This window comes from Filicampus tigris, chromosome 1 (genome assembly GCF_054856515.1).
Source record: "Filicampus tigris isolate MCC_2025a chromosome 1, RoL_Ftig_1.0, whole genome shotgun sequence".
Taxonomy (NCBI): Eukaryota; Metazoa; Chordata; class Actinopteri; order Syngnathiformes; family Syngnathidae; genus Filicampus; species Filicampus tigris.
Window position 1 is genome coordinate 27,827,190 of NC_141217.1, and position 26,484 is coordinate 27,853,673.

General features: G+C 41.8%; 1 protein-coding gene across 1 annotated transcript; it reads left to right on the plus strand.

Annotated features, from left to right (window-relative positions):
- Positions 1–1,914: 1,914 nt before the first annotated feature.
- On the plus strand, positions 1,915–26,013 carry LOC147153437 (uncharacterized). The gene is made up of 36 exons (XM_086044290.1): positions 1,915–2,063; positions 2,141–2,297; positions 3,141–3,715; positions 5,615–5,635; positions 5,717–5,779; positions 8,068–8,121; positions 8,216–8,260; positions 8,364–8,390; positions 8,597–8,641; positions 8,839–8,883; positions 9,156–9,209; positions 10,422–10,490; positions 11,806–11,874; positions 12,469–12,537; positions 13,312–13,380; positions 14,948–15,016; positions 15,132–15,200; positions 15,341–15,409; positions 15,508–15,579; positions 16,448–16,516; positions 16,607–16,678; positions 16,819–16,887; positions 17,006–17,074; positions 17,350–17,418; positions 17,775–17,843; positions 18,603–18,671; positions 19,151–19,219; positions 19,335–19,403; positions 19,481–19,561; positions 19,645–19,680; positions 19,771–19,807; positions 20,802–21,359; positions 23,081–23,337; positions 23,423–23,609; positions 25,354–25,548; positions 25,630–26,013. Exons 2-36 carry the CDS (start codon positions 2,147–2,149, stop codon positions 25,635–25,637), a joined length of 3,618 nt encoding a protein of 1,205 aa, XP_085900416.1. The 5' UTR covers positions 1,915–2,063; positions 2,141–2,146; the 3' UTR covers positions 25,638–26,013.
- Positions 26,014–26,484: the final 471 nt, after the last annotated feature.

Here is a 26,484-nt window from a genome sequence, read left to right on the forward strand (position 1 = left end):
AATGCCTTGAAGGATGTGTTGGTATCTCAGGCTCAGCACTTTCGTGGGTTAATTCTTACCTCTCAGAAAGGACGCACCGTGTAATTCATGGCAATGCGACTTCTGAGTTTTGTAAAGTTACATGTGGAGTCCCGCAGGGATCCGTACTAGGACCCCTATTGTTTAGCATCTACATGCTTCCGCTTGGTGATCCATCCATCCATTATCTGTACCGCTTCTCCTCACAAGGGTCGCGGGGCGTGCTGGAGCCTATCCCAGCTGTCTTTGGGCAGTAGGCAGGGGACACCCTGAACTGGTTGCCAGCCAATCGCAGGGCACACAGAGACAAACATCCGCACTCACAATCACACCTAGGGGCAATTTAGAGTATCCAATCAACCTACCATGCATGTTTTTGGAATGTGGGAGGAAACCGGAGTGCCCGGAGAAAACCCACGCAGGCACGGGGAGAACATGCAAACTCCACACAGGGAGGCCGGAGCCGGGATCGAACCCACGACCTCTGAACTGTGAGGCGGACGTGCTAACCAGTCAACCTCCGCTTGGTGATATTATACGTAAATATAACATTAGTTTTCATTGTTATGCTGACGATACCCAATTATATATGGCGCTCGAGATAACAAACCTAATTGCTGTAATTTAGAGGCGTGCCTTGCCGAGATTAAACAATGGATGTCTCACAATTTTTTGCTTTTTAACTCCAATAAAACCGCATTGGCTCCCAGTTCACTTGAGATGTGATTTCAAGGTTTTGCTACTTACCTACAAAATACTGCACGGCTTAGCACCTTCCTATCTCATCGACTTAGTGATACTTAGTGTTCCGATCCGTAACCTTCGGTCAAAAAATGCCGGCCTTTTAGTGATCCAGAGAGCCAAAAAGAAGTTCGCCGGCTCTAGAGCGTTTTCTATTCGGGCACCGATGCTTTGGAATGCCCCATCCGCGGCTCCTAGAGGCACTCCCTCAGTAGAAATGTTTAAAACAAGACTTATTTGTACGATTCTGCATTTAGTTGAACAGTTTGTTTTGGCCTCTTTACTGCCACTTCTATTCTTTTTCTGCCCCCTTTTCACAGACTTGGGAATCCTGGAAGGGGGATTCCCCCATCTGTGGTCCCTTCTCAAGGTTTCTCACTTGTCCCCAGATGGAATTTTTTGAGTTTGTCCTTGCCCTCCTGGGGGTTAAGATCAGGGGATGTCGTGGATATCATCTGGTGCATATGTGAAGCCCTTTGAGACTTTCCTGTGATTTAAGATTTCGTGGACACCCAGTTTATATCTGAGGCAGCGGTTGGACATAATAAAATAAGAACTACTCAAAAGAATGTTGTAATAAACTGTTTTCCTTTGCATGTAATTTCAATTGAAGACCCGAAATTGTCCATAAGAATGGTTGTTTGTCTGTTGTACTGTATGTGCCATGTGATTGATTGCCAAAGAGTTTAGTGTATTCTGCATCCCACTCAAGGTGAGCTGTGATAGGCTCCAGCTCATCCACGACCCAAATGAGGACAAGCGGCATAGTGAATGAATGGATGGACGGAGGGAAGAACCATTCCACATTTACAATTTTCTACTGCTTGGTAATACCGGCAGTGACAAGATTAATCCTCATTTTTGCTGTATAAAGCCAGTGGCAATTTATTACTTTTTTCCCCGGCAGTTTTCAGTTTTGAGTGGTAAGATGAACACACAAGTCAAACGAAGGCCAATGAATAACATATAAAAGGACCAACGCACTCACTGCAGTTTTTGAAAGTGTCTTGAGGTGCCTCCGCAGGTCCCCTCCCAGAAATGGGAGTGAGTGAGCTCACAAAAAGGGCCGGTCCTTCTTTCACTTACTGCACCTTTTTAGAAAGGCTCAAATGTGAGATCCACACCACATGCATGGTTTTGGTCAGCTGCTGAACATCACCTTTCATCCCTGGAGTACCGTCAGGTTCTGGACATGGAAACGAACAAATTCCGAGTGTAGACAATTTCTTTTTTCCCCTCAATGTCTTTTCTTTTAGGGGAGCATTAAACTGTTGATCACCTTGGAGACATAAAGCATCCACGTGGTGAGTTCCGCTTGTTAAAGCTTGTTTTAAGACCGTTCAGTTATTAACGGTGTCAATGTCATCACTTCCCGTTGAAGGCCACCATGCTGCTTATGCCCTCATTGCACTGGCTTCTGCTCCTGTGGGGGCTTCAGGGTGTTTGGGCACAGGACAATAGAGGCTATGAAGAGGAGGTGACCACTAAGAGGAAAAACAGGCAATACACGTCCAATTATGTGCCAAATAATGGCAAATGTAAGTCTGTCTCAATGAACTCTGTTTTAGTTTGTATCATGGTGTTACTATATCGTCAAATGAAAGTATTCAGTTATTCGGTTTACACTGCAGGAGTGCCTAAAAAAGTAGATTAATTAAAACGGTGAACTCTTTGTAAGAGTGTTTGGCTTTTTAAGAAAAAAAAAAGAGAGAAAAGCTAAAACATGCAGATAAAATTTCCTTTTTTTAATGGTCTACATGTGTTTTGTGCATTTTCTTTGGCTTTGTCTGATGCTATCAGAGCCAAAAACGGAGGGATAGAAATAGCAATAACCCCAAAAAAAATGTTTTTGCCAAAAAGTGCTTGAATGTAAGGTTCGATCCACATTTTATTTTATGTAAGTTAAACTGTTGTCATATTTACTTTTACAAGACAATTACAATACTTCCATTACTATTGCCATTAAAATTGAAGGCAATGTGACAAAATTCTACCATTAAATAACGCTTGCTGTTTTTTTTTTGTGACCACCAGTGCCCTTCTGTTAAGAAAAGCAGATGATAGGACAAAAACTTAGACTTAAGTCCTTTATAGGAACCAACCATCCATACTCGGACATAGAAATTGATGCCACATAGCTAATTAGAAAGCAGTACAACCATGTGATTAAAAAATGTGAATGTTTTTTTTCTGGGGTTTGAATTTAAATTTGCATTTTTATATTTAGGGCTACAAACTTGCATCAGCAATTTGCAGAACTGAAAACATTTTAAAATGATTATAATAAATATAGGATCAATCTAACTTTCCAAAAGTAAAGTCATTTAGCAAAAGTTGTACCAAGCTGTTAAAGTTGACTCCATCTTACGTTATCTTCTCAGCACTTACGAATGATGCCTGCAGTCTGGAATTAGCCTTTTTAATTGATAGCTCCGAGAGCGCCAAAGACAATCACGCCCATGAGAAGCGCTTTGCAACAGAGGTGACCGAGCGACTGCAAGGTCTCCACGTGCAGAGCGGCCGCAACCTCATCACCCGCTCGGCCCTTCTTCAGTACAGTAGCCATGTCATCATCGAGCAAACCTTCAACCAGTGGCAGGGTCCCGATAATTTCAAGGCCCGCATAGCTCCCATGACATACATCGGCCATGGCACCTACACCACCTACGCCATCACAAACCTCACACGCATCTATCTGGAAGAATCGGCTCCCGGCAGCGTCAAGGTGGCCATTCTGCTCTTTGACGGTATCTCGCACCCAAGGAACCCGGACATATCGGCAGCCGTGGCTGATGCCAAGAACCAGGGCGTCCGCTTCTTCACCATCGGAATTACGCCTGAAGCCAAGGAGTCTGCCAATATTGCCCAGCTGCGGCTAATTGCAAGCTTGCCAGCCTCACGCTATCTTCATAACCTGCAGGACAGAGGCATTGTGGAAAAAGTCGTCCGAGAGATTGTGAGTAAATACATCCTGGAATTTATGCATGCAGGAGATCAGATGGTCATAATTAAACTCTATTGTTTAGTCTTTCTGAAACATGCCACTCTCTACGCTATATGAACTGTGGTTCTGAAAGCAGCTACGGCATGGATACAAGTTTTTGGACATCTAAGTGTTGCATGAATGAAGTACAAAGTATGAAGTTGAACCTTGCGCACCTGGGCACAATGATGATAGGACAGAAGAAGGGAATTCCCCAAGCTATTACTGGAATCATAGAATTGCCTACAATGTCTTGAGGGCGTGAGCGCTTTCGGCACTGGGGTTGTTTGTGTAGCTAACGTCCGTGCACTGACATGCATGGGCTCAATCTCCACTCATTCACTTCCCGTCCCGAACTGCAATGTGACTGACTTTTCCTCACAGTGTTTTGTAGAAAATGTTTTTTGCGCGGTCATTGGTGGTGTAGTGGTTCATTTGACTGACTGCCATGCAGGCAGCGTGGACTCAGTTGCCACTCGGTGGTGGTGTGAATGTGAGTTTGAATAGTTGTCTGTCTCTATGTGTGCCGCTACTGACAGGCGACCGGTTCAGGGTGTAGTCTGCTTGCATCGGCTCCCTGAAACCGTTAACAGAGACTTCATTACCTTTTTATTTAAGGTAATGGGCTGTCACTTGTATAGCACTTTTCTACCTTCGGTACTCACACTGTTCCTCATTCACCTACTGATGACGCAGCATCAGGAGCACCTGGGGGTTTGGTATCCTGCTCCAGGATACTTCGACATGATCGACATTGGCCGGGGAATACGGGGATCGAACCCACAATCTTTGGGTTGGGAGATGACCACTCTACCACTGAGCCATGCCGCCCCTATAATACAAAAAGAATAAGAATACGAATAAGAATAAGAATGAGAATGAGAATGAGAATGAGAATGAGAATGAGAATAAGAATAAGAATAATGGAAGCAGTTATAGCAAATGGATTTACGAACAGATGAGTAGTCTTTGTATGATGTTGGAGAAAGATTCGTGGGGCAACTAAGAGGTCTAGCCCAACATCTGATTGAAAAAGTAGTTAAGTCAAATCAAGTCAAATTTATTTATATAGCCCTTAATCACAGGAAAGTCTCAAAGGGCTTCACATGCCGACAGCATATACACGACATCCCCTGATCAAAACCTGCAGGGGGGCAAGGAAAAACTAAAAAAAAACATCTGAGGAATGAGAAACCTTGGGAAGGGACCACCGATGGGTGAAATCCCCCTTCCAGGATGATCAGGCTGCAATGGATGCCGAGTGGGCAACATTTAACACACATTATGGTACTATACAGTGTTTGTTAAAATAACGTGAAAGTATCTATATATAAAAAAGTATCTTAATTTAGATACAGTACATGCCTCCAGCAGCATGTAAATCGCTCACTCACTTCTCAGCGTATTTCTGTTAGATGGGGAGCAATGGCCATGTGGGAAATTGTTAAGAATAAAAGTTTGTTCTGTTATCACAGCTGCAATGCTAAGTTGATTCTTAGGAGTTGCAGTACAGTGTACTGCAATGCAACATCTGGTAGCTGCAAATATATGTCCCATTCGATGTCTGTATGAAAACTAGGTGCAATTGAGCAAGAATGAACATGCACACCAGGTCCTTCAGATGACTGAAGAAAATAGTTGACAGTACACAAAGGGTTTCAGATGATGTAGATGGCACCAACCCACACAATGGCAAGGGCCAACCTAGAACCATGACACTTCCATCCTCAGCATCGTTGACACCACCACTCCGTTACCCAGAAATAATGACAGTATTGAAAAATCCTCTGCATGCGTAGTCACTTTACTTTCCTGATGAATCATGATGTATTAGCTCCAATGTTAAAGTATATATTTTTTTCCTCACTGCAGACAACACTGGCAGAGGAAGGAGTGAGTATTAAACACTCATGACTTGATTTGTGTCCCTGAATGGGCCCTCTCTAACAGTCTCTATCTTCCCTGTGCTTCAAGTGTCCCCCTGTGCAGAGCCTGTGTGCATGTGAGAAGGGCGAGCGGGGGCCCAGCGGCCCTGCTGTAAGTATTTGCTTTCCACACTGCAACATACAACATCGGTGAGTCTCACTTTTGGCTCCTTTCTCAATCGAGACTTTGCTGACAAAGACACATGCTGATGCCAACAAGTGATATAATTACAAGGTTTGGGTGGAAAATGGTTTTGAGAGACTCCCTGCAGCAGTGACAATGCCGTGAATTCCTTGTTGACTTTATTGAGGACAGGCCCAAACAGCTATTTACACGGGCACATACATCAGTAAAATGTGGCCATTCACAACCGCATAAGCACACACGTTCTGCGCGTTTGTTTCATCTAGGCTTTCTTCGTCTGCCAAAGTGATTACATGAGGCTCGTCCACAAACAGATGTTTGCTTGATGTATTCTTCAAGGAGTAATTATTTCTTTTAAAGCAAATACGGAGCGCAAGCGCTGTTTCATGTCATGGCAGCGGGTGTGCGCTGAGGAAAGCCGTATGCGTCGGCAAGGATGGAAACTCGATCTTGATGCAACGCTCAACTCAGCACAAAAACACTTGATATTCACATTAAAGCTTCTTTGGCTTCAGACCTTTTTGGACTTCAAAGCTTCAAGAGAATTCGTATTGCATGGTTCAAGATGTGAAACATCAAATAGTGTATTTGTGCTTTGAATGTCTCCAAACAATTTCAGAAATCGCTCAGTTTGCAAGTAATTGTAAAGTAATGCATCAGAGGACATTTTTTTTCTCCGTTGGTTTGACTAATTTCTTGAAACAGAAATGATAGTCTTAAAACTGTTTGGCAAAACAGTTCTGCTCAACAATACATTCATTAGCTCATTAACACTCATTAGCAAAAGCTCATATTTCTCCTAAAACTGTTCACACATGCTTTAAAATAGATCCCTTCCTCATATAAGGAGTCAGTACCACCAAAAATACAAAGATTCTTCTCATTTGCATTCACTTTGTGCTTTTGTCCAAAATAACCTGGATGGTTCATCACAACACCATGGATCACCTGTGAAAGCTCATATCGCTCCCAAAACAGTTTACCCATGTGGCAAAACTAAATTCCTTCCTCATATAAAAAGTCAGTCCCCCCAAAATGTATCGCGCCTTTGGCGTTGTCTAAGCACTGCAAGTCAAAATGCTTAAATGTTTTGCCACTATGGCAGAGGTCCAGCTAACCAGGTAAAAAGAGGATGGAACAGCATAGTTTTGTTGCGTTTTCATGCTGGTCTTGCTGGTGTACAGCGGCAAAATCGAATCCAAACAGCCAAGATTCAAACAGCCAACACTTGGTCACTGGGTAATATGTTCAATGCACTGAGCCACAGCCGCCCAGCAGGGGCCCAGCCAGGAGCTGCTGATAGCTGATGACCAGCTGCTATTGCTGGTCATTCTGCTACCAGCAGGGCAACGACAGCATGTTGGTCTCGCTGCGTGGCTTTGGCTCACTTGGTAGAGCGACTTGCCCAGCAACAAAGATTGGACTTCAAATCTTGGCTGTTTTGTTTGGCTTTTTCTGCTGCTGCTGTTTTGCTCTTGCTGGTCACACCATGAGCAGCATGGAAACAACAAAACCAAGCTGGCCTGTGCGTGTTTTTTGCAATGTTCACAGTAAGAGCAGCCTCCAAAGTTTGACGTCACACACACTGCACAGAAAGTAAAACTTCCATACATTACTGGACAGTACATAAAAAGAAAATGTATACAGCATTCTGTGAATGGAAGAAATATAACACAAACAAAAAAAAAGTACAAATATACAGTTTCACAACAGCAGTCACACTATCAGTGGTTGCTGTCGTCACCCTTCCTCTCTTGGCCACCATCCTCATCCTCCTGGCCTTAGATTTTGGTACACATTGCTGCAGATATTTTCTGTTGTGATGTGGCGAGGGAAGAAACGCTGCAAATGTCTCAACCCAACCCCAACAATAACTACCCCAATGTCCTCACACGCAGTATATTGCACGGAGCAGTGACCAATGGCCCTGAGCCCGATGTTCATACTCTCTCCATCTCCAAGCAGAAAAAAATAATCTCAATTGGATTGAGGAAAGGAGAGTACGTGGTAGTAGTTCTATTCCATGAACATTGATCAAAAGTCCCAATAAATTCATATATGTTGTTCATGGTATTATGTGCTTGACTTGTTTTGACAATTAAACAGATTATTGTGCGTATGATGATTTACGCAATGAAATCATGCTGACATGTTATGGAGAGCATAATGTAAAAAAAAAATCTCCTCCCCATTTTTATAACTTTTACTTTCCAAATCAGCAATTTTTAATAGTCTGTTGCTGACTTTCTGTGCAGGGCAAGAAGGGCCGTCCTGGAGAGGATGGCATCCCAGGACCAAAGGGACACAAGGTGCTGCCCATCCATTAACTTCTCTCCTTTTTTGTCAGTGCATACAGAGTCTTTGATCACAGTAATCCTAATTCCAAATCTTTCTTGTTCTAAGGGTGATGCTGGCCTTAGCGGATTACCAGGTCAAGAGGGAGCTGAGGTGTGCACCAATCCTTTTTTTTTTCATCAAGTAATACAAGAAGTCATGAGTAAGAAGCATAGAAAATGTTGTGGTTTTCAACAAGACTGTTTGCTTTACACAGGGCAGACCAGGATACAAAGGAGAGCAGGTATTGTACAAACACCTATGATGAAATATTTTCATTGTATTATCATGTAACCTGCAAGTATCTTTAGTTACTTCACTTTTCTTGGACTTCAACCAACACGCTCTGGATCGCATTCAGTCCTGGCTTAACTCCAATTGGCTTATTTGAGTCTTTGTTTGAATGTTATTCCATTTCATGTCTACACGTTTTGTTTGATTCTCTTTCAGGGGGAAAGAGGAGAATGTGGCACTCCTGGAATTAAGGGAGACAGAGTATGTTGTTCCCTAATTACCATTTATATCAAAAAGTATTTATAATATTATGACATAATTAGTACGTTGAAACTCCATTTCTCATCCATACACTGCATGATTTATTCTTCATATTTTCATTCACCCTAATGATTCTAAATGAACAGTTTTTGAATGGACGTTGCTATTAATAATAGGCACCTTCCTCCATTTTACAGGGACCTGAAGGGTCCATTGGCCCCAGGGGAAATCGTGGACTTCAGGTAGAATCACTGTTAGACAAAACAAAAGCAGATTTTCTAATGTATTTATTTATTCATTAATTTATTCACTCAATAATTCTGAATCCAGTTGGTAATAACACATTCACAATTTTAATCAAGTCAAAGTAATCATCATTAACACATTTTTTTTTTTTTCTGTCCTACCATCCACTAAATCTTGTGGTGTTAAGTTCAGATGTGTTTCATATAAATCTACTAAAAGTTTGAAATGCCACTATTAATCTGTGATCATGAATTTATTCAATGTCCAGGGTTTGCCTGGTCCTCCTGGTGATATCGGACCTGAGGGTGTGACTGGTAAAAAAGTAAGTCATTTAATAATTGTTTCTAGGCAAAGGACCAGGAATATGCATCACTGTAGCACAGGAGATGTTTAGACCTGAAACTCAACCAACCAAGCAGACAAAGTGTCACGTGTCAATCATTTAATTGTAGTGGATCTTGGCAGGTACTGTACCGTTGCAAAACCATGTGATGCATGCATGCACTGCATCCCTGTCTGGTTGGAATTCGATTCTGTTTCACAATAACGTCACTGGGTCAGTGTCTTTGAACACATTCAATTGCCTGCCTTTTGTGTTTTTGACCTCAAAATAAATCCCCAAATTGTAAAACAAATTCAGACAAGAATGACGCTACGAAACTAAATCAGTTCATCTGTAAAGACTTCGGAACCGGAGGGTCACTATTTGAATCCCGTTGCAGATAAAATGTAAATGGTTGGAGAGTTGCATGTCTGTTTGCTGACTACTGCCAAGGTGTCTTTTAGCAAGGCATCAACTCCACCCCATTTTTCCGTGCATGCCTGCATATGTGTGAGCTTCTCCACCAAGCATGTGTTTGAGAACAGTGACTTGGGAACATAATGCATTGCATATTCATCGTCATGAGTACATACAACATTAGGACCAAAGAGGCCTTTCTACTTTTGACGTGAAAATGAAAACTGGAAGGAATTTGCCAAATAAACCTTCAAAGGAAAACCCCCAGACTGATCTACTGATTACATATTGTACTATGATATCCCTCTTAAGCATCACACCTACTATTACCTTGTCATTCTATTTTTTCTGTTCTCTACTTTCTGGGCCCCTAGTTTCAAGACTGTGTTTTGTTTTTACAAAACACAGTTTTGTAGCTGCCAACTGTGTGACAAGCCTGTACTCCCAATCCTTCCACTGTTTACTACTTAATTATTTTGGAAGAATGCGTCTGTTGATTGTCTGCCTGTCATCCCGTATCACCTGAATAACAGACTAATGTTGAGGATCTAGCGCTGTTCCAACTTGTCTGGAAGGGCTGGGGATAGAAAAAATAGTTGCAGTCAGGATTCATTTGCAAATATCCCTTCACCCTCTTGACGTCTCCCATGTGACCTCCTCTTGTGCACTGTGAGACACGAAAGCATACCAAATATATGGATGTTAAGAATGTTAATGTAGCATTGAAAACTTCAATGACGCAAGTGATTTCACAAATCCAACGCACCTTGTGTTTTGCTGCTTCTCTTTTCATAGGGCGAACGGGGACTTCCTGGTCCACCTGGAATCCAAGGGGAAACAGGAATCGGGCTCCCAGGACAAAAGGTTCATCTTTCCATTCATTCTTATGGAGTATACTATATTCCCATTCATTTCCATCAACGTGCATTCTATTTAAAGACCAGCAAGGAGCAATCAAAAATGGACTTTGTGTCGTGTTTAACTCATTCACTGCCACTGACATATATATTTGTCCTTTCGCAGTCCAGCCATTCAATCCCAGGAACTTATTTATATATATTTTTCCAATTGTTTTCAAATGTTAGAGTAAAAGAGGGTCTGAAAATTTCTGGCAGTAATTAATATTTTGAACCATGATGACAACAGCGAGCCCCCAAGGACCACATCGATAAGCCGCAAGCCTGTTATAAAAATAGCTGACCAGTGATCGGACATAATGATTTCTAAGGAATGTTGCAGACATGATTATTTGAAAATGTAAACACTTGTAAATATTTGTTGCATTTTGATATTTACCTGTTCCCTATCTTATTAAATAATTGTTAATCATTACTGTGACAAGGCGGCACTGATTAGCACATCAGCCTCACAGTACAGATTCGATCCTGGACTCTGGCCTTCCTGCGTGGAGTTTGCATGTTCTCCCCATGGTTTTTCTCCGAGTACTCCGGTTTCATCCCACATTCTAAATTGTCCCTTGGTGTGACTGTGAGTGTGAATGGCTGTTTGTCTTTGTGTGCCCTGCGATTGTCTGGTAACCAGTTCAGGGTGTACCCCGCCTACTGCCGGAAAACATTTGGGATAGGCTCCAGCATGCCCGCAGCCCTCGTGAGGATAGGTGGTTCGGATAATGGATGGCTGGATTGTTGTGACGAAATCATGTTCAGCAAATTCACATAGATGAACATCATTAACTATTAACATAAAATTTGAGCAAATTCGTAATTTCAGAAGTGTGTATCAAACTGGTAGCCCTTGGCATTAATCATTACCCAAGAAGTAGCTGTCAGTTTCAAAAAGGCTGGTGAACCCTCCTAGACAGTGTTCATTCAGTGAACCTTGGACATGTTTCAGGACTGTGGAAGCAAGCTTGACAATCCCAGCTGACTGTGGGCTAGAAGGGAACTCCCTGGACAGGGAACACTCTATAAATAAACATCTATTCATACTCACATTCCAACCTGAACACAATTTTAAAAATTAACGAAACATGCATTTTTTTTTTTTAAACATGACGATAAAGCGGGGTACCCATAACAATCAAGCACAGGCAGAACATGTAAACCTTCCACAGAAAGGAATGAGCTGAGATTCGAACCCGGAACCTTTGACTGTGAGGCCAAAATGTTAAATAAAAATGAAATGTCTATTATTTATTTGTTTGTGCTCAACTCAACAGGGAAACGTTGGGCTCCAGGGGCAACCAGGGCCAATAGGTCCAGTGGGTCTTGGTGAGCCTGGGCCACCGGTGAGTAATCAAAACCATGATAGTCAAAGAGTTCAAATGGTGACATCCTACTAAACTACTCATACAAGAAGATTATGTCTTCATCTGACTTGTTTTCTCTTTCTTTTCATTTTGACCGCATCTTTTGTCTAAATTTACAGTAGATCTTGATAATATTTCTCCCACTAAAAGAGTCACTGCTTGGGGAAGTGCTTTTTAAAGGTCACATTTTACAAGTGCCCAGCTATTTGCATGCTCCCTTAATCATAGTCATGTTTAGATCACGTGTAGATTTAGCCACAATATACTGTCAAGAGGTCAATGTAATATTGAATGTGATATTTTACATGTTCTAAATTCTGACACATATATATGACTCATATCAGACCAGACCAGGTTGTAAGTCATTGCGCTTGTGGAGGTTTTTAATACATTCCCAAAATTGACAAAATGTTAAAGCCTGACGGTTAGCACTCTTGCTTTAAAATTTGTCATATTACATACATTTTCTGGAGGAATTGCTGGTTCAGTAAAATTCTACTAACACTGCATTATCCAGAAAAGTAAGTAAGAAAACTGTATCTGCACTTGTTTATATTGATTTGTTGTGTTCAGGGGCCTCAAGGGCCACAGGGGATCCAAGGAGAAAGAGGGCCTTTGGGAGAAGGTCTCCCTGGCCCAAAGGTATGTAATTTGACCTTTATGGAATTGGCTTATTTCTCCCCCATTAAGCTATCCAGAATGTATGTCATGCATTAACTTTCAAATCAAAGGACAACAACAAGTGCGTTTTCAGGAGTTAATAACAAAAAGTCCTTCTGGTACATAACATTCATAAATGCAATACGCCTGCCATTGGCTCAACATATTATCCGGCTCATTGGAGGGCGTTAACAAGCAGCAGTCACCTGAAAAGATTTCATGACTGTCAACACACATATTGGTACCCTATGGTGTGACGCACGACGGAGCTGGTGCTGTTCCGCATATGGTAGAATATTTTTAAGTCATTTGGAGTGAGATCATGAAGTTGTACCATTTTTTTTCAAGCAAAAATCTTTAGCCCTTGAAAACATTAAGTTGCAGCGAATCAAACTGTATATAGACTCAGCCTTATAGAAAGTCAACCGAGATATTCAGTGCCCGTGCAAAAACCTCTCAAGATTGTTCAAAACGTTGCTGGTGTTTATTCTCAATGAAGACTTGACTGTGGACTCACAGATGGTGTTTTCACTGGAAACTGATTCACAGCAGCTCTGAGCAGAATTACCTTTCTTCCCACACATCTGTGCCTCAGGTGGCAGGATAATGATGAAGAGGGTCATCACAATAAATGAAAACATCTTAGCAACTACAGGCACCTCTTTGATAAGCTTTGGACTGTCTTTATGCTCACATGTTCTTTATATATATTTACTGTTATCTGCCACGGAGTAACTCCTTTGTCACTGCTCTTAGGGGGAGCGAGGCTTGGAGGGGCCACGGGGACCCAGAGGACTATTGGGTGTTGGAATTAAAGGAGACAAGGTACGTTAAAGAACACAAAAGGCTTTAAGTCTGGTTGTGTAGGTTTCCCAAAGGCATGAAGATAAATTTTTGAAGACATTCAAGGGTTGGCATCCACCACTGAATGCATTTTCTAGGGAGTCATATACCATGTAAGCATAAGACAGGGACACGTGTGAATGGAGCTCAAAGTTTGGACAAACAGTGGCTGTTTCAAACTGGTGAATGTGGGTAAGTTGGGTTTGTTACATTTTAGCTTTTCAAATGCATTCTTCACTGATCTCGCAGCTGCATACTTTAAAGCAGTCTTTTTCAAACTCAGTGTGCTGCGGGAAATTATCTAATTTGTGTGCCTGTGCGGTCTAGCGCCTGGCAGCGTAGTCATGTAGTTACTACATCGTAGTACTCTTCCATACCAACAGGTAGCAGCAGCAGCAGCAGCAGGTAGCTAATTGTCTTTGTTTAGAGACAAGCGAATTAGTGATGCACGTTTATCCAAACAGGCCCATGTTTCACACTATCAATATGAAACATTATAAAATACTTTTTTCTTTGTGTTATTTAATTCCTATTCAAGAAGTTATCATATAACGTCATTCTTCAACGTTAAAAAATGCTTATATAAACAATATAACACTTATATTGTTAAAATAAGTTTTTTTTTTTTTTTTTTTCACAATTTCAACTGGTGGTGTGCCGCGGGATTTTTTCAATGAAATAAATGTGCCTTGACTCAAAAAAGTTTGAAAAACACTGCTTTAAAGTGACATATGCAGTGGTATTAGTATTTGTCGTGCTGAAAATGATATATTTTACCAGGTTGCCAATTTTGGCACACATAGCTACTTGTCTGCACAGCTGTGGGCGTGGTCCCAGTTGAATTCAACCATGGCCAAAGTAGCCCCTTTCATACACTGCAAAAAAATGTGGTGCATAACTTACTCAATTTTATTTTTGTCAAGTGGTTGCACGAAATAAAATCATCGCAATCCAGATAGATTTTTTTCAGCAGACTATACATCTACTTTGAAAATGGATCTGGATACAGATGAAATAAAATTGAGTAAATTCAACCATCAGTGTACCCTCTAAATGTGGCATGTTAGTCATGCACTAGAGTCTTCACATGGCAGATGCACGTCTGCACTGTGAAGTGGGCTGTTGGAGACCACTCTCAACCCCATTTTTTTTTGCCTACCTCAAAGTTGTGCTAGCCAGTGGAATGATTTAGAAAATATAATGAAATGACTCAGAGAATTTGACATCCGTTGTTCACACATTCATCAATTAAATACTGTATGTCATGTAAGACCAGCTGTCTACCCTGCACCTTTGTTAGATGTGGTCTGAGCAGGCCGAAGGTTTAAATTGATTTTCTGCCACCAAATTATACCTTTTCACATCTCCAAACGCTCCTCCTGCTGCGCCGGCCTGTCCAGTTTGGCAGAGCTCGGTCTGCCAAATTGCAAGCCTTGCACTTGATAAGAATATCAGGATCCGCCTGCATTTGCGCTGTCTAAGAAAATAGAGCCCGAAGTAAAGGCCAACATTTACATGTCAGTGTAATCACTAACTTGTGTTCTTATAGGGGGGGTTTGGCCCTCCTGGTCCTGCAGGCCTCGTCGGACTACCAGGTCTGGGTATCCAGGGTGAGAAGGCAAGTATATAATGAGTGCTGGTTGAACAGTTGTCATCGATCAATGACACATGTGTTGCGTATTTTAGTCACATTTGTGAGTTTCTGATTATGTTTATAAATGACACCATTACAGGGCATTGAGGGTCCGAGAGGGCCACCAGGGCTGCGAGGTCCACGGGGAGAAGGCTTACCTGGACCCAAGGTTTGTTCAACAAATCAGGAAATGCTAATTGGAAACTGTCACAATTTAGACCCAAAATGTGGTCGAAGAAAAATATTCATCAATATGTTTTATATAATCTGACATACTGTATTTAAGGCTCTCTTTTTTTCCTGAATCAGGGAGACCAAGGGTTGCCCGGTGAGGTTGGCTCCCCAGGAGAGAGAGGAATTGGAGAACATGGAGATAAGGTGTGTGTGTGTGTTGGTCACAATTCAACATTGATTCCATTAAGTCTTAAAATTGCAAATCATTTCCTTCGTAAAATGGATTTGACATTTGTCCTCAGGGTGAGCAAGGATCAGCAGGAATTTCGGGGTTACCGGGTTTGCCAGGGGAGGATGGAGCTCCTGGGCAGAAGGTAGCTTTTAGCTCTTTAATTGCTTTTGTCTCTCAGAAATCCAAAGTGCATGGAGGGGCACAGAGTGTTAATTTATATTACATTAACCAAGTTTGTTTTGTTAAAGAAATATTGATTTTCACCATCGGCACCAAAATGATTACTTTCACACCCTAGCAACCAAGCTACATTGTCAAGAAGTCATTGTTTATCATACCATCCAAAGTCATGGTTCATACCACCCAAAGTCATGTGCACACACATGCCAATCTTGTCCATTAGACTCATAATAAAAGCATGAATAAACCTATACAAAAGCAATGTTTATAATTGTGAAGAATTAAGTGATTTTTGTGTTATTGTGCTTTTTAGATATGATTTGAACAAATGAGTCATCGATCACAGTATGCAAAATCGCATTGGCTGTCGATGACAATTGACCACTCTGATTGGCTGTTAGCTAGTGAATAAGTGCATACGACAGAAGATTACTGAGATAATAAGCAAAAACATAGCAACGGCCAAGAAAAACTATTATCTAGTAAATTATGTCCAATAAATTGTTGTGTCACCTTGGCCACCCCAGAGAAACAAATTCTGGCTACACCCTTGATAAAGCTCCACCAACTAGTGTGTGATTGACTGGCAAGAAGTCCAGGGTGCAGTTACCCTTTTGGCCAGAAATCAGTAGGATTAGGCGCCAGATCTGCGCAAGCCTCAACAGGATTAGCGGAACAGAAATTGGATCAAAGCATGGATATTTTGTGTGTGAAACCTCTAAAATGAGACGGGGCATATTTATAAAAACTGTCATTGTACCAATACCTAAGGACCTGACTGGAGAATTTAGTTAGCATTGATTACATGCATGTGTGCTCTGTGACTTCAGGGCGAGCCAGGAGCTCCAGGCCTTAGGGGGGCAGAAGGGTCACCTGGGATTGGAACACAAGGTGAAAAGGTAAAAAAACATGTCACCCTACTTTGTTGTTGGGCTTTGTTGAGCTGTACATAAGTAATTAATGACTGTGTTTTCCATTTGACCGTTAAGGGTGACCAGGGTCAAAGGGGAATAAGAGGCTTGACTGGGCCACCTGGTATTAGTGGCCCATTAGGACCCAAGGTGAGGATTTGCATCAGAATGCACTTCCAGATGGACAGTTTAAATGCAAATGACAGAAAAAGTATTTATAATTGCATGAATGAAAGCAGAATGACAAACAACACACATTTACCCTCGACTGTCTTCATCAAATTATTAAGGGTGAACCAGGGTCACAAGGCAGGGTGGGTTTGCCCGGTCCACCAGGACGCTTTGTAACGGGACCCAAGGTAAGTTCGGTTTCAAAAGCCAGAATGCTTGTTTATGTATTAAGACTGAGCAAAGATAGACAGGATGATATTGATGTAAGGTTGCACCCACGAACATGAGCTATTACTTGTGGTCTAGGGTGATGTTGGTCCAAGTGGCCCTCCTGGTCCGATTGGAGAGACTGGCTATGGGCTTCCTGGTCCAAAGGTGAAACCCTACTTGTTTCGACTGTGTACTATGTCTTTTCTACTTTACATCAACCTTGTTCGATAGCAAGGCAAGGCAGTTTTATTTATGTAGGTAAGGTATAAGTAACTTAATAGTAGGAATGGACCACTCTGCAGTTGAGCAGATTCAACTAGAATGTCAACATTTGCCAGACCATGAATCCTGTTGTGCTTCCTTTTCGCCACCATTAATCTACTATACATGAATAAAATTCTTTTATATGGCTTGACTTGTACTGTATTCATGTGCCATAGGGTGACCATGGGGATCCAGGCCCCGCAGGTCCATTCGGCCCAAAAGGAGAAGGCTATCCCGGCCCCATGGTGAATTACACATGGACTTCGCTGTCCACCCATAAACCAGTGTTCACATCCACCATTCATCTCCTTCCCAATAGATTGCATCCTTAGCCATTCACCCATCACTTTATTGCATCCATAGCCATTCACCCATCACTTAGTAATTGATTGCCTAACAATTTGGTGGAGGTTTTGAGCCATGAACCAGAATTAACTGATTATAATCAAAACAAAGCGAATACAGTAAGAACAACAAAGGCCACTGCAGTTCAAATGATCTACCTAGGTGATGCTACAATATGTGTGACAGGATATGAATTCACTGCAGTATTAGTGATATTTATGTACATTATACTGTATCTACGTTATATATTTTTTAGGGGCCCCCTGGTCTACCTGGGCTTCCAGGAGATATCGGCCCTGACGGGATAGGCTTTCCTGGTCCAAAGGTGAGGGCCCTCTAATTAACATGAAAATAGAAAGAACGAAAAATTAAGAAGTTTTCCCATACAATGGGAAAGTAAATGATGCATTGAAAAATCATGAAGCCTCTTCCTGTAATAGATAAAGACATATCTGTTTGCTTATTTAAATATTTCAATTTCAAGTAATGTTTGAATTTGGAGATGGACAACAAATAATGCAATGGGCCATTTCCTCTGGGAATGTTTTTTAATGGATTAAAGATGATTCAATACATATCTCAATCCATGAGGTACGACACGTTTCAAGAAAGGTACATTTTCAAGTGGAATGTATCGAATCAGTTCTTATTCAGTGCAATTATGATTTGACATATAGCCTGTAACACCATGTAAAAGCTCTCCATAGCCCAAACTATTCAAGTTAATCACATACCGATTTATACCCGGTGTGCATCTTTCACCGATATGATATGGGGTCTGCTGCGATTCATGGATGGTTTAAATTTGCTTCGATTCGCCTCGGTTAAATCAAAACTGATTTTCCGATTCAAATTGGTTTCCATTACACCCCTATAAATTTGTTTATGTATTTAACATTAATTGACCTGTATTTATGTTGCTAAGGCAATTGAGAGCAGATTCTCTTTTGCAATGCTGACCTGGCTGCAGACAGCAGCGTGCAACAAGGCAAACCAAAATCCCCCCCCCCCCAAAAAAAACCATTAAATGTAAATTGCTTCGCTACAACTGCTCAACACCTTTGCCGGATCTTTGTTGCTTTAGGGGGATATTGGTTTCAGAGGGCTGCCAGGTTTACCAGGACCTCCAGGTGAAGGACTGCCAGGACCTCAGGTACATTTTTACATGAAAAAACAACCTCTGTCCAACACCCATTAGTAAAATTCTAGCTGTAGTCAGAGAGCGAAAGGCTCAATGTGCGTCATACGTATGTATGTAGGTTATTTATTCATGTTTTTTTAGGTTATGAGTCTGATGCTTGGCTTAGGAAACCTAACAGATGTAACACACATATGCCTTCAAATATACCATCCAGAATTCCTCTTGGCTGTGGACCTGCATTTTTGAAGACTGGATTAGCAAAGGGAATATAGCAATGAAAGTACAATGTTTTATAAAATGGATGGATGGATGGATGGATGAAACTTCATACAGTATTTCGATAAAGGGAAATAGTTCATAATTGCACAATAAAGACATTGGTACTGTCGTTTGCTTTAGTATTGAAATAAAATGTCTAGTCAAAGGGAATAATGTACAGTACTATATAAAAAGAATCAACGTGTGACTCTACTGTATATTCTGTGCTGCAGGGTCATCCTGGACGACCAGGCCCCCTGGGGCCAGTGGGACCACCAGGAGTTGGAGTCCAAGGACCAAAGGTAGATTATTATCTCATTTCTGTCATAGTCATTCAGTTGCCTGTAAAACAAACAAAACAAAACAAACCCTTTTTTTTTTTCTGTTTTTCTTTGTTTGTCCATGACATTTTTCTAGGGTGAACAGGGGGTCCAGGGGGTGACAGGACCAAGGGGGCCCGCTGGAGAAGGCTTTCCTGGAGCTAAAGTGCTTGCAATCATGGACTTGAAGAATTAGATGTGTATGAAAGTGTTCTGTTGCTGAGGTTGTGGACTGTGTGACAGGGTGACCGTGGTTCTGCAGGGGAGAGGGGCCTGAAGGGCTTCAAAGGAGATATGGGTGACCCAGGAAACCCGGGCCAGCCCGTGAGTATAATTTCCGTGCAAACTGCTTATTGTAAATGGACCTGTCGATGTGTCAGTCATCCAAGGTTTTTTGCTCATCGAAGGGTCTATCTGGTGTGAAAGGAGAAGCAGGCCTCACAGTGAGTCTCCCTTTTTCAATCTGTCTTTCTTTGGATGCAAATGCTAATCTCATCTATGGAGGTGCTAAGTGAGTTTTGTATTCATTACAGAGGGAGGACATCATTAGATTGATCAAAGAAATATGTGGTAAGGTGTTGTCATTAAAGCATTTATTTTCTCCACAAATTATCCACTGCTTTCAAAAATTTAGGGGGACTCGGCTTTCGGGTGAAATTTCAGGATGAGCCTAAAGTGAACTCTAACCTTGACATGTCAACTTGATTTGACCTTCTTGACTTTTGAATGCACATGTCCAACTGGTCAGTGTTTTAGTACTTTTCGCACAATTTACTGTTCTCTCAAGTATTCGAATGGCAAAATTCAGGACGGGTTTGATCCATGAGTTGACCAATAAAATTCTTGGATCAATTTGAATTGGTATTTCAACAGTCCCCTTCATTATGCTGTTGAGAACAAGCCAAAAATTATGAATGAATGATAGTTAGTTATAATTGTTAAAAAGTATCCGCAGCCCCTTGTCATCGCGAGGATTAAAAGTGGATGTTCTCAAAGGGAAGTGGCCACTGAGCTTCGAGCACAAATATCAAACTCCAGTCCTCGAGATGCACTATCCTGTATGTTTTAGATGTTTCCCTCCCCCACCACGCCTGATTCAAATGATCAGCTCATCAGCAAGCTCTACAGGAGCCTGATAAGGATCCTGATCATTTGAACCAGGGGTGTTGGAGGAGGGAAACATCTAAAACATGCAGGATAGTGGCCCCCGAGCACCTAAGTTTGAAACCTGTGGGCTTGGATTGTCATCAAGTGTCATTAGCAGATTCCAAGAGGGATACAATGAGGCTGGAAGAGGCACAGAACTGGAAATCCTTGGAAAGTTATCGGTTCCACTCGCTAGAAAAAAGTACAAAAATTAGTGAAACACTGAACAGGTGGTCATGTAGAGGTCAAATGAATGTTCATTTTCAGTAGTGTAATTTCTTAGGTGCACCTGCAATTTTACATGTTTGTTGTGTCGGTTGAAGCCTCCAATGCAATCAAATTCCAAAACCGACCGATGGTCAAACTTAACCAAAATCTCTTTCAGTGGCATGTTCTCATTCTCATTTTCTCATTCTAGGATGTGGGATCAAGTGTAAGGAGAGGCCAATGGAGCTGGTGTTTGTCATTGACAGCTCCGAGAGTGTGGGGCCAGAGAACTTTGAGATCATTAAAGACTTTGTCAACGCACTGGTTGACCGAGTCACGGTGGGCCGCAACTCCACCAGGATCGGCCTTGTACTGTACAGCCTGGAAGTCAGGCTGGTGTTCAACCTGGCCCGCTATGTAACCAAGCAAGATATCAAACAGGCCATTAGAAGCATTCAGTACATGGGAGAAGGCACCTACACTGGTACGGCCATCCGCAAAGCGACCCAGGAAGCATTCTACAGTTCACGCCTGGGAGTCAGCAAAGTTGCCATCGTTATCACTGACGGACAAGCCGACAAACGGGAGCCGGTAAAGCTCGATATTGCCGTACGGGAAGCGCACGCTGCTAATATCGAAATGTTTGCCCTCGGTATTGTCAACACCTCGGACTCAACACAGGCAGAGTTTCTTAGGGAGCTGAACTTGATTGCATCTGACCCCGACACAGAGCACATGTTCCTTATTGATGACTTCAACACCTTGCCAGGTAAAAACATTGCAGTCATGACATTATAGTCACTCTAAAGCCATTGTGCTTCTAGGAGTATGTTCATTTTTTCCACACAAACATGCAAATACACACATTTGAGCTGTTCATTTAATCAAAGAGAAGGGTAAACTCTTAAATGATTCAAAACACGTATTAGGAAGTTAGTTTTGGGGACCACTTCTGAGTACACTCAGAAAGGTTTTTTTCAAAATGAGTATCACTTTGTTAGCTTTATGAATAATTAACAAAATATTAGAGCAACTGAAAACGAGAGATCTAGTTGACTTCTCCTTGCCAAATAGTGAGCCCACCGTAAATATTTGCCCTTTTGCTGGAGCGGTAGCAGTGTGCCTTGAGCGTGTCATACTTGATGGCTAACCACATTTGTAAGGCTAAAAAGTCATTCCATATTGGTGAAAAAATAAATAAAATAGTGGATTTACGTTTATTGTTGTAGCACTGCACACCTTCAATGTATTACCTCCAAACCAACCCCAAAGCCCCCATTCCCACCCCACAGTTTGCGTTGATAGAGACGAATCTGTACAGCTACACTAGAGCCAAACGGCTTTGAGAATGTGCTACTTCAATGGTTTTCAGCAATATTTTTTGTGGTTTGAATTATCATTTTTTCCAGTGCATTTCCACTATGGCAAGGGTTGACTGTAGAGTAAATATACAAGTTGTTTAAATCGATATATTGCTCCATCTTCTGATCGAATTGGTGATTGATACAGTTGTTGAACTTGTTAAAAAGTTGAACTAGTTACACGTGAATTTGAAGTGTTCATCATTGACTTACAGAGTTTATGATGACATTAATAAGCGATTTGTAAACAACTTATATAGCTTTTATATGCGTGCCGTAATTGTATTCAGCCTTTTTTTGGTTCAATTCACAATGAGAAAATGTTTGGTTCCACTGAATGTTAAGCAGTGACTCAGTGATCAATATTACCTTCTGATAACCAGCACATACATTAATGTGGCAATGCTGACCAGAAATTCTCATTGTCGACCTAGGATAGTCCTCCTCCTTGATGAAAGGTCCCTATACCAGCTATCCCAGATGAATTTCAAAATGTATTTTATAATTTTTTTCCTCCCTCACCCTCCTGTTTAATCATCTCCCCAACAGACACACACACACACACACACATACACCCAAACATTCTCCTGATTTTACTACACTAATTGAGAAAGTAATTCACAGGCCTTGCTCAAAAAAAAAAAAAAGCGTTGCCTCGACGAGTAAAAATACAATCCAAACATTCACGTTTTGAGACTCGAGGCTCAGCAAGTATCCATTCCTTTGTGCCGCTCTGAGTCATCATGGTAACGAAAGCCGACAGTAAACTGGTTCGGAGTTGACCACATGCTCAAAAAAGGCTAATGTCAGTGAGGGCCAAAAAGGGGGTGAAACATGCTGTAATTCTTGATCCTTGTGGTAATTTTGATGGAAGCATGTTACTGACATATTATTAAGACACCTGGGACTACAAAATATTTCGTTTGAAAATTGCAAAACAAACATCAGCTAATCATCCTGAGTCTTAAGTTAGTGAAATTATTTGACACTAACTGCTTGTTGCGGTCCCATGCAAGGCTGTAAATCTAAGTGATTAGTCTTTGGAATGTGTGGCTGCTCAGTCTGGGTTACAAATCTCACAGAAAGGGCACACAATAACGCAGGTTTTTATGTTGTGGCTCTGTTGCAGCTCTGGAATCCAAGTTGGTCAGCCAGTTCTGTGAGGACGAGAATGGAGACCTGATATATAACAAACTAACTAATGGAAACAACAATGGCCATAGCAACAGCAGGAATGGTAACAATGGGAGGTATGCCAAAGGCGCCAATAGGTTCCAGCCCGCCACTGACTGGGAACTCCTGAACACCCATCAGTCCAGCAACCAGAACCATGGGGACACGGTGGACAGATTCCAGTATGGCCATAAAGGATCCAGCACAGGACAAGTATGGACAGCCATTGCAATGTAAATGTGTATGGACAATTGCAGAAAAGATCAACCGTAATGAACTTTTGTCATTTCGCCAATAGCAAGTGCACACAGAGACACGCTGGGGGGCTGAGCGTGGCGACACGTTTAACCATGGCAACACAGCATTCCAACGTATTCCTTCTTCCAGAGAAGACTCGTCTTCCGTAAATGGAACATCATCATCATCATCATCATCCGGCATATCTGTGAAGTATATTCCTACATCAAGACCTGCTCTTCCCAAAGGTAGACTCTACGAATAAGAGGTGCCATATGGACGAAATTGTTGAAACATGCCTCTTGACTAATTTATCAGTTTGAGAAAGGATCTTTCCTGTTCCAGTATGACTGTGATCCAAAGCAAGGTCCGTGGTTGAATCAATCAATCAAAACTTTTATCATAACAACAAGAACTATTTAGACTAACAATAATAATGATTGGATAGGTGCTGGACCCATACCTCAAATCTGCAATCTGCAATTGTTAACCATTCAACCACCAAATCTCGAATCCATTCAAATGGATTACTAATTGTACTTTTGTCGAAAAACACGTCATGGGTGTTCTGCCAACCATCCATCCATATTCTGAAGCACGTATCCTTTTGGACTCATTTTGAATCCATCTTTTTGTAGTACAACCTGCTAGCTAGTGCTAAGCTAATGCGCTAAGCTAAGCATGTCCTCTCTGGCGTGCAAGTGGCCAAACTCCCTTCGTCTGCCACTGTCATGGCGTGAGGCCAGCAACCATGTAAGAACGATAAAGGAGTTGATAAACTGTCGAGCTGGGATTCATTGATTGGTTAGCAGTTAAATTTAATGCTCGATAGCCGGCTACATGTTCCCATACACACACAAATGCTTTCGTGTATTGTTCTTGAATGTAGCGGGGTTTTGCTCACATACATACGTCACACATAGGCGTGAGATGCGTGTGCATGTCTGTGTGAGTGTTGATGTGACTCGAGTCTGGAAATCCTCATTTGGCGTTCATTTTCATCGGCCAATTGACTAATGAATTCGAGTCACCACCGATTCGTGCACAGCCCTATGATTGAATGAGTTTGGTGTTGAAGAACTAGAAGAACGGCCCTGACCGCCACCCATGAATTAAAACACCTTTGGAATGATTTAATGAAGAACAGAGAAGGTGAACCAGGCCAATAGCCCCCCAAATGTTCTTCTGTATAAACAAAACAAAAAGCGCTACAAATCAATACATCACGTAGAAAGTCTCACTAGGTTCTACCTCCCTTTTATCCTCACTAATTTGTGTAGCTGCCAGTTTGTTGAGCTGATTGTCATGCAGTTGGCCATGCACAACTGTTTGTAGTCTGCAGTGCTGGAGCTCTCTCAGTATATTGTCTCTCCATTCGGGCAGCAATCTAAAGTAGTAGGGCTTGATTGAATTGCTCCCTCTGCTGGTTGCTGCCAAATTGTATTAGACATTTGAATTATATAAGACTACACACGATTTTGTTGTTGATGAAAACTTTTAATTTCACAAAACTAAAAAAACGTAAACTTTTCCAAAACGTGATGCGTGGCCTGCCCGTTGTGTTCCTTTGGCTTTATGGTGCTGATTTGGTCAATAACATTCTCTAACAAACCTCTCAAGTCATCACCAAACAACAACAATCATTCGATTACACACATTTTGACTAATTAAGTGGCTTCTTGAGGTAGCTGGTTGCACCGGATTTTTTCAGGTGTATCGTGGCAAAATGGATGAAGTACAAAAACACATATAAGCCCATTCCTCATCCTACTTTTTTTGTCCATACAATATACTGTGATTCATTTTGTGGCTGACCAGGTGACGGCACTCATTTTTGATGCCAACTACATTAAGTAAAGGAGTTTCCAGTGTTACGATTGGCTGCTCATCTTTGTGGAATTCAGCTCTATCTCAGGAGCGATTTGCTGGTCTGGTCAACAACAAATGGTAAACAACTTTTTCGGTGACTTCTCCCATCTGGTTTTTATGCAGAGACCGCCTCCTTAGACCCTCGCTGTGCCTTGGCTCTGGATCAGGGCTTGTGCCGCGAATACACCATCCGCTGGTACTATGACAAGCAGGCCAACGCATGTGCTCAGTTCTGGTTTGGAGGCTGCAGCGGGAACAGGAACCGCTTTGACACAGAGGAGGAATGCAAGAAGACTTGTGTGCTAACCACATCTGCTGGTACAATCCAATAACCAAAGTCATCCGGAAGTCATTTTTTGGTTCTGATTGATGTTTTGCTTTTCTGTTTTGTTGTTTTAGGAGGCTGAGTGGCACACTGTATGGATTGAGATTCTGATTTTGCTGCAGAGTCTACCGTTCTTCATCACTCATACTCAGGAAAAGAGGCCGTGTATTTCTTCTCCCCATGGGACCAGATTTATTTTTTCATACAGTCTCTGCGTGAAGCTGCAAATGACAACATTTGCAACAACTTGAGCAAGCAACGCACTGCGGAAATGAAGCCCCTCACCACTGTAATTTTAGCAAAATGGAAATTCATCTTCAATATTTACTAGTTCTTGCATTCGAGTGTCTTTAATTAAGGGGAAAATTGAAATACTGTAGACATTGTTTCAACTATTTTGTAAAGGAAGATTTTTTTACATCCATACACACACACACACACCCACACCCACCCACACACACACGCACACACACACACACGCACTCAAGTACATACTTTGCCTCCTGCTGGGCAATTTACAACAATGACATGGTGGGGCGGGGGGTTGTTCAGTGATATAATAAAACTTAGTTTAAGTAGAGACTTGAGATTATTTAGCTATGTCTTCTAGCTATGTCTATGTTTTCACAGTGTCTCGGGATTTCCTAACGTCATCGGTAGCGCATGAGACTCTTAATCTCAGTGTCATGGGTTCGTGCCCCCCGTTGGACACCATGTAGCTACGTCGGTCCAAAGGCCACGTTTCAGACTGATGTCCAGATTTTGATTTATATTTCTCCTTCTTCAGCGATGACGTTAGGAAATCACAAGACACTGTGAAAACTACAAGTAAAATACAGGCCCGAATGAGTCCCTGTGGCCAATGCTAACACATCAAGTGTAATCAAAAAACAAAATACAAATAAAGAAAAGCACAATTACCGTGGGTG